At 43.8% G+C, this 9137-nt stretch overlaps 1 protein-coding gene across 1 annotated transcript in view; it reads left to right on the top strand.

Annotated features, from left to right (window-relative positions):
• Positions 1–393: 393 nt before the first annotated feature.
• The window catches only part of chst8 (carbohydrate (N-acetylgalactosamine 4-0) sulfotransferase 8), a 118372-nt gene continuing 109628 nt past the window's right edge, over positions 394–9137 (top strand). Inside the window, exon 1 of the mRNA XM_071897389.1 lies at positions 394–553. Coding sequence (XP_071753490.1) covers positions 394–553 — 160 coding nt within the window. The remainder of the gene's footprint in view (positions 554–9137) is intronic.

Below are 9137 nucleotides of genomic sequence, written 5' to 3'. Positions count from 1 at the left end.
TAAACCCTTGTGTTTTGGGGTTGTTTCTTGTAGTTGGTTTGGATTGCATTCTCACTCCTAACAAACCACACCACAGTTCGCTTGGCAGAGGACTGAGACTCACATTTCCAGGCGTGCAGTTATTTGGTGCCACCCGAATTCAAATGGCAAACGAACCAAACTAAAGGAGTGAACGCTCCAGAGTTTGAATGAATCGCTCCAAACATGCTTGGTGTGAACGCGCCCAGAATCTTATCCTGCTGTGACCTTTAACTTCTATTGACCTGGCTTCTCTCTCTCTGTCTCTGTCTTTCTCTCTCCTCTCCTCTCCTCATCTCCCTCTCCCTCCCTTCCTCTTCCTATCTCTTGCTCTCTTTGATTTTCTGCAGAAGTTGCGTCTGACTGTGCTGCGTCATGCTGTGGATAGAGTGGAGGATGGTGGCGGACTCCCTGCGTGGGCGGAGGAGGATGCTGCCTTGTTCCTTCTGGTTCCTCCTGCTGTTCGCTGCCGGAGGTCTGGTCCTCTTCATCCACCTGCAGGACCTGTCTGAGATGGTCCAGCAACAAGGCCCAGGTTAGTGTCCCATTGGTCCTAAAACAACATGGACACTAGGGTTCGACCGATATGGCAGTTTGAAGGCTGATACCGATACTAATATTTTTTTTATTGCAGCTGTAAATAGCCCAGATGGCACAGATATTTTGTGCCGATATTCTGTATCTTTAAATTTGACAATTTTTATGTCCAAAAATTGTGTATACTAAAACTCTTAATTGAAGCCAATACTAATGAACATTTTTAGGGTTAGCATCTCTTTAATTGCCTGGAACCAGCCCTTGCATCACTAGTCTCACCTACTCAGGCAAGCTTTGGGATATATTACTGACTGATTACTGAAAAAACATGAAAACTTTTTTTTTCTAAAATTTAATTGCAGGTTTTATAGACTGTTTTTATGTAGCTGTGAGGGAGGAACCTCCTGGCAGTGAATTACACTCACTGGACAATATCTGATATTTAATAAAAGCACAATATTGGCCTTATATATTGCAAAATAATATATCGGTCTAGCCCTAATGGATACACACACACACACACACACCCACACACACAAACAAGCACCCATGAGCACACACAAACAAGCAAACCAACACACACAGAAGCACAAAAGGACCTGCAAACACACAAGCCCATGCAAGCCCATGAATACACAAACACAGAAGCACAGAAACACGTGCGCACACATACTAAGCGCACTAACGCATGCATACACAGGCAAGCGTAGTATGCATTACTGTGCTTGTCACAAGCACAAGGCCTGCACACACACGTGCCCACGCATATGCAAACACACAAGCAAACAAGCAAGCGCACAAATGAATGCATATGCACAGAGGTATTATTCACTGTGCGATGTATTCAGGTTTAACAAGGGGGTTAGTGGAGACAGTTAGTCCTCATTTATTCCCTAAATATTCCTCCTTCATTCCAGATCGATGGCCTTGTGGGTAGAGTTTCCAGCCTGATACTGGTTGGGAGTTGTAAGTTCGACTGCCAAATGAGTCATACCTTTGACTACATAAAGGGACCTGATGTCCTTCTGCCTGGCACACATTAAAGAGATTGGGGTTTAAGCCCCTGTGATGGACTAGTGTCCTGAGCTTGTAAAACTAAGCTGCTTCACATCACAGAAACAAGAGATCAGCTCCTAGCCGATGAGCCTCCTTGGCTCGTACAAAGCTTACCACCTAAATGGGGGTTGCATTAGTTACATATTGCTGCTGTTGTGGAGACAACCTCCTACTGCAACTTCAATTCAGAGATTTTCATTTCACTTGAACTCAAGTTTTACATGGTTCTTAAAGACTGAAGTATGAAAGTATGAAGGCCTTTGAATTCTGTTTGAAACACATCGTCAATCAATAATAAGGAAAATAAGGCTGTATTTTACATTCTTGTAAGACAATTTTTTGGAGATACAAGGTCCTAACCTGACAGCAGCAATATGTAGAGTTTACATGGCATATGGCTCTACTCCCCTCAAACTAAGAGGCAGAAGTAATTGGTCATGAATGGTGGTGAGACTGAGGCAGAAAGGGTGTGATCACACCTTCAGTTCATTGTCTTTGGCCTGAACCATAGTGGAAAAGTTGACTTTGTTGCATTTTTGTATTTGATTAATTTAGGTTCAAATAAATCTTATTCCAGTCCTTGTGACTTTAGGTAAGCATCATGGACTCGTCTGCACTCTTTGTTGTAATTTATCTTCTCTGGTGTTAATCAGGTGGCATTTCACCTTCTTGACGCCAAGTTTGCCCTTCCATAATTTGATGAGCAGCTGCTGGCTATCAGATGTCAACATCTGTCTCCTCACACCGATAGAACTGCATGTTTTTGGGTCGTTTCCTTTGGTTGCTTCGGATTACGTTCAGTACTCGTAACGAACCAGTTCCGCACCACATTTCTCTTGGAAGAGGACTGCGACCTGCATTTTCCACCGTCTATTTGGTGCGCACCCAAGTTTGAATGGCATTGCTCTCACCCGCCCAAACAAACCAAACTAAAGGAGTAAACGACCCTGAAATGAGCCGATGTGTTTTTGTGCTCACAGAGGACACAGGCGGTGGCCACCAGTCCGGCAGGCTCTCTGAGGCCAAAACCCTCACCAGCAGAGCCAGAGGCCACACGGTGGTCATTGGAACTGTGAGTTACTATCGATATCAGAGCAGCATCAGGCTCTCTAGCAATAAGAGCCACTTACACAGAGTGGAATCTCTTCAGCCCTCTAATATTCTCTGATTGTCAGATGCTCTCAGGGATGTTGTCACGCACAACAACGTGCAATCACAACGAATCCAGGCCACACACACATATGCACGTAGACGCACACTGTACAAATACACACACACATAGTCTATTGCGGGATCCCCTCCATTAACCTAGAGAACCAGCACCTACAATGCCTAGCTAATGTCAAACCAAGACCTGTAAGATCTAAAATCTCTAAAATCACACAAGGAAATGCATTTACATGTTAGAGAATAACGGTGATACAGTGATAGTTCTCTCCTTTGTAATGTCTGCCTTGAAAAATAGCTAAATCCTAGGTTCAATCAGTGGTGAAGGCAGAAACGGCTATTTGATCGGCTTAAATTAAAGTGAATGGGCCAACATTTTCCGGTAAAAATGCAGCAGGTCAGTGGTAATGGTGACAGTGGGAGGCATTGTACATAAAATATGTAGTTTTTTGTTTTTTTTCTGTTATTATGCCACTTATTTAATGTCAGACTGCTAGTCTGCTTGGCGGAGCAATGTTGTATTTGCCCTACAAAGCGGTTTTGTTGCTCTTGACATTTAACAGGCTTGTTTACAGAGAGAATTTGCTTTTGGGCACATTTATGCTATATTTTAAAATTAAATACAACTAAACGCACTCATTTCGCTGCGTTTTTACTGGAAAATGTTGGCTCACCCACTTTACTCTAGGCGGGTCAAGTGGCAGTTTCTGCCTCCACCACTGATAGAGCATGGGGTTTGGCTATTTTTTCAGGCAGGCTTTAACACATGCGGATGTTACTAAGGAGAAAACTATCAATGTGGTGACATCTTCTAACACGTAAACCTGTAAACGCATGAATGCGTGTCAAGTGTAGCACAGACACTCCAGGTAAGCATCCCAGTTACTGGTTCTCTAGGCTTATGGAGTCCCACACCATTCACATGCATACACACTCACATGCGCATACTTACATGCACACAAACACAGACTCGCAAGCAGTTTTGTATATACAGTGCAATGTGTATCCGCTCCACCCTGCCAGTCACAGTTTTCCTCATTGTTAAGAATGTGACAGTTTGTGCTCGGTCAGTTCATGAGAACACTATTCCACGTGGGAGTGAATGGTAACAAGAGATAGTGGCATTTCATTGAAGATTTCTTATTCTTTTGATTACTAGCCATTTTCCAGGGATGTATGTTTATAGGACACAATTTCTGCACCATAGGCACATCCTTTTATCCAGCTTGCTGTATCTCTTTACTTGAATATTGAAAAAAGTAAGAATGCCAGTTTACTAAATCATGCATGAGAGAGAGAGAGAGGGACAGAGAGAGAGTGCTGTATACAGAACACAGTTGCTACACAGTCCTCCCAGCCCCCGCACTGAAGCACAATGAGCAAGCAGTATCTTTGCCTTAAGCTATGGTGCTTCGCCCTAGCAGAAGCTCATATCTAATAGTGATGAGTTTTAATACATTGGGTGTCAGCTTTTATCTGCCTCCCTCTCCTTCTGCTCCTCTTTATTTGGCTAGCGGTGCACTGGAGAGCTTTGTATCCCATGGTTTAGATGACGTGCACAATGGCAGCTCAGAAAACTGCGGTTTAACTGGCAACAGTCTCCCCCTGATCTCTCCCAAGTAATTGTTTAAGGACAATTGGAGAAACCGCAACCCGTCTCTCAGGGAATAGAGCTAGCAGTTCAGATAAATTGCCTGCACAAATTTTCACCCGAGCATTTTCCTCCCCGCGTGCGGCAGGGAGGACCAACTGCTGTAGTGAGAGAAAGGTCTGACTGTGTGTCACCTCACTGAGAGATGTGTTCCTCAACTCAAACCCCACTGCTGAGCAATCCTCTAATGGAGGAGAAGGGGTGAAGTTGTTGCCATGGTGCAAGTGTGACGTGCGTGTGTGTTTGTGCAAGTGTTTGTGCAAGTGTGTGCTTGTGAGGGCGTGGGTCGGTGTGTAAGTGTTAACAATAGCATGCCATTTGTTTGGTGCTTTTAGTACCCTATGAATGCAGCCATTTTTAGCATTGGTGGCCTCAGTAGGAATTGAACCCCCCACCCTGACAGCGCTAATGCCTTTATATCATTTCTGCCACACGACACCACATCTTCTAAAATTCCAGAGAGATGATTGGGACACATAATATTCTCCTATTACAGTTCGGTAATATGAGAGGAGGTTTTCCTTTTCCTGGTGGGTTGACCCAGTTATGAGAGTTCGGTAACCGTATCTAATATATGGTAATAGTCTGAACTCTGCGCAGAACAACAGAGTACAAGTTTATTCCCATTGTGACACGTTAAACAATACAATGACTGAATTATGCAGAATGTACATCTCAAAGAACACGACTACTAAAAATAGCACAATTAAGCTTTCCATTAAATTCAATTCCTCATTGTCAAAATGTCTGATGCCAGTGAGTATGGTGGCATTTTTATTGGAACACATTGGAACACAGTCTCATCTTCTGCTGTTATTCCCTTGCAAAAAAAAAAAAAAAAAATGGTCCTTGACATTTTGCATCTTAACTATTCACGAGTTGGTGTCTCTGATGTGGGGGATGTTAAAGAGATGCCTTCTAGCAGGGAAGATGTCATCGTTGGTTTTGATTTCACAACAAATGTGTTGCAGGCATTCATACCTGACATGCATGACATCTACCTGTGAGTGGATAAAGGCAGAGGGAAAGGCTGGGGTCTGAAAATGTCAGGCGCTATGTGAAAACACAGTTTTGATTTCAGTAAAGTAGTTGCATTGACCTTCTTGCCATGAAGTGAAAACTTTAGTTAACCCTTCTTCCCTTTGCATGCTGTAATACATGTAATCCCAGGATATAGCCCAGTCAAAGAAAAAAAACAAATAATACTAATTATAATTGCAAGAATCAGAATCATTCTATTTCCCATGTACAAGAAGTGCACAGGGATTTGTCTCAGTGACACTGGTGCAGAAACATATCAACGTACAGACTTTTTACCATAGATAATGAAAGGCATGGTACATGAACAAGCGCTCATATAGTACAATGCAAGGGGAAGCAGAAGATATGATAGGCAGTGAACTCCACATATCATCCTGCAGTTCAACATTCAATCACTATGTGCATTCAGGCAGCATGCCATACAGTATGGTGGCAGCTGCAGAGGAATTATAGCGTCCAATAATGCAGTGAACCATTGTGCCGTCAGGTCTTTATATTGGTACATGCAGACAAAACATGGCACATACAGGAGAGATTTACAGTAATGGGATAATGGGGAAAAGCATAGAAGCGGAAGTAAAAAGGCAAACAACATGATTACATGCGTACAGTCTTATTGTTCTGGCTGAGATCACGTTCAAGTTTATGTTGAAACACCATCGCATAAAAATCTAAGATGATGTCTCAAGTCCACTTTGATTACAGTAAATAAAAAGTAAGATTTAAATTCTAAAACAAACAACTAAACAACTAAAATAAAATGAAATACAGCAACGCTTTGATCCTCCTGCCATTTAAATCTATCATCTGGCTGTCCACCACTAGCCCCCTCCGTCTCTCCATCCCTCTACCTCTGTCCACATAGTGACTGCCAGGAACCGGGCATATTGTTTCATGCTGGAAGGTAGAATTTGATCTCCCCATCAGAGGTCCAGTAATCCCCTAAGCCCTGTCTGTTTGCAAAGTCTAATTTAGCTGTCTCTTAATGTAATTAAATTGTGCTGATGACCCCCAGCGCAGTGGAACTGTGCGGTATTTCCATGCAAATCCACCCCTGGATGTTTGTGGAAAAAAAAGGAATGTTATTTTACCCAGCTTTTCCATCCTTCCGTCTGGGCCCACAAAGCTCCTTTAACAAAGCCTGCTTGTGTTGTGCTGGCACTATCCTCTCCATTCCTCCCAGAGCAGGGAGATCATTGGAAAGCAATACTTGGCAAAGCCAACTCCATCACAGTGATTTTACACAACCTTAAGTGCAATATGCTCTCGGAAAACAAGGGAGAGCCTGTCTCCCAGGCATCAGTGTGACAACATACCTTGATTAGAACGTTGAAACAGTGCAAGCCGAGCTTTGCCATCCTGCTTAGTGTTCGGATCACATGACTCCCTGGACGGGTATCCCGGCAACTATTATGGCAACCACTGTTCCACCACTGTTCGACATTCAGCTCCGCCTTCCCCCTGTTCACCTCAGGGGGTGAGGAGCCCTTACTGAGGGCCTCTGGGATATCCTGAAAAGAAAAAATAGAAAAACAGGCCATTTTCTTGCATGGGTATCAGGTGCCTGCATCACCTTCCCTGCAGCCTCTTCCAGACCCGGGCTATGTCAATTGGATTTAGAACGAAGCTGCTCGGTGGCAACTGCAAGGTCATGTGGTTTCCCATTAACATTAATGCCTGTGGTTATACCATGGGCCCTTCCTATATAATCTGTTTTCCCTGCCATCTGATCCTTCCTACCAATGGCTGCTATATGCCAATCTATACAAACAGATTTTATTCCCTTCCACTTTCCTGTTCCAGCAAACGTCAGTGTCAAAAAAATAGCAATATATAAACTGTGTGAAAAAAGTCCATTGAAGAAGTGAAAGCTATTTTAGAAACTAATAGCTTGAAGAAATAATTAGAGCTTGAATAAGTAATTTCACAATAAATACAGTTTTGTATGTAAACTGTAAAAGGGAGGTTGAAAAATTCGAAGCATTATCATTGAAAGCCAACCGAGTGTTTGAAGAAATAATTTCACCAGGAACCGTTTTATGTACTTTTTGTTTTTTTCCTATTTTTTTTATACTTTAAGAGAAAGGCTACTCTGTGTGGGAGAATCCAGTGGGAATGGGGTGCAGCCACAAATCACATTAGTGCAGAGCTGAGGCTCGGGTGAGCATTACTCCCCTGAACCATTCTTCACTCTTGGACATGAAAAACTTCAAAACAGCTGATCTGGTGCAATCCAGAAAGCCATGAAATATAAAATACAGCTCCAAACGCAACCATACAGCATGAGAGGACGGACGAGAGGAAGAGAGGGAGGAAGCCAAATTTACCGGAAACGACTGAAACAAATAAAAAGAAGATGCTCTGATCTTCCCTTTCAACTCAGCGCAGAGTTGAGGATGCATCTTTTGAGCCACCGACAAGCAGACAGGGTTAGGACCCCTACTGAGGCGGAGAGCAGGGCTTGGCCGTCCTGCTGGTGGCGGGGGGGCTGTCAGGTTGCCCTTTTCCATAATGCCACGCTGGGCAGTGTTAAAAACTCCAAAGGAAATTAAAAAGAGCACGGGTAGAGCATCAGGTGGATCCTACAGAGAGGCTACTTTTTGAAAATGTCTTTGAAGGCTATAATCACACACCGTACCTCTGAATACTGCCAATCAGTCACATGCTATGTCTCTGCAAGAACCACAGCCCAGGCTGTGTACACTGTCTGTGGCTGTGAGTAGAGGGCTCACCTTTACGAAGAGAGATTCAGATAAACAGACAGCCAGAGAGTCACGGGTGTAGTCGCAAACAAAGGCTGCGTTCACACCGCCGGCCTTCACGCTCAATTCCGAATCGCTGTTCACAACTGATTTCTCTGGATGACTGTCCATATCTCTGAGATGGAACCCGATCCCAATGCGAACTGACAGCGATATCTAAGAGGCACGCGTGCGCGGGGTAACAATAACAAAAAACGTCACATCTGTTTATGTGCCGACGCTTCTTCTGCTTGTTTCAAACACATTTTGGTTATGGTATTTGCCTTTGGGTTTTGACTAAATGGAGGCACCTGTCCAAATACCAATCAAGTCGACTGTGTTGCTTTCTATCCATTCCTGTGTCTTGTTATCCTCCATGCTGATGCTGGCTGGGCAGCAACGCACACACACACACACACACAAACACACAGCTTCTGAACTCATTTGGATTTATTTTCTCAGTGTATTCCTCTAAACTGGTCTTCAAACTGTTCAAGGCCTTTGACATAAATCAATATCATACACTGCAAGTTAGTGCGAGTCCTCCTTGCTCTTGATCCTACATAATGAGAATAGGCCAGTGATAGTTGGCAGGACGCCTCACCTGAACAATGCATGTATTGTTGCCGTGTTCTTTTGTAATTAATACGAGCAGGCTGCCTCAGCGGCACTGAGCCTTGCCGACGCTGATTAAAGTCAGCGCTTGGCTTCTTGCTCGCTGTGACATTGTCCTGGCTGTCAGTGTCCCAAGTCATTCCTCTATCTGTCCGACACGAAATCTTCAGCCGTCTCGGGGAACAAGACGCCTCACCATGGGAGCACCAATTAATCAGAACTGGATTAGTTATCAAAAGCCGCAGCAACATGACTGACTAATACGGAGCCAAAACTGACATCTCTGCTCTGTATCCAACCAACTGGAGAGA

Source organism: Centroberyx gerrardi, chromosome 1 (genome assembly GCF_048128805.1).
Source record: "Centroberyx gerrardi isolate f3 chromosome 1, fCenGer3.hap1.cur.20231027, whole genome shotgun sequence".
Lineage (NCBI taxonomy): Eukaryota > Metazoa > Chordata > Actinopteri > Beryciformes > Berycidae > Centroberyx > Centroberyx gerrardi.
Note: the sequence above shows the minus strand (reverse complement) of the source record. Positions and strands in the feature narration are given on the sequence as shown.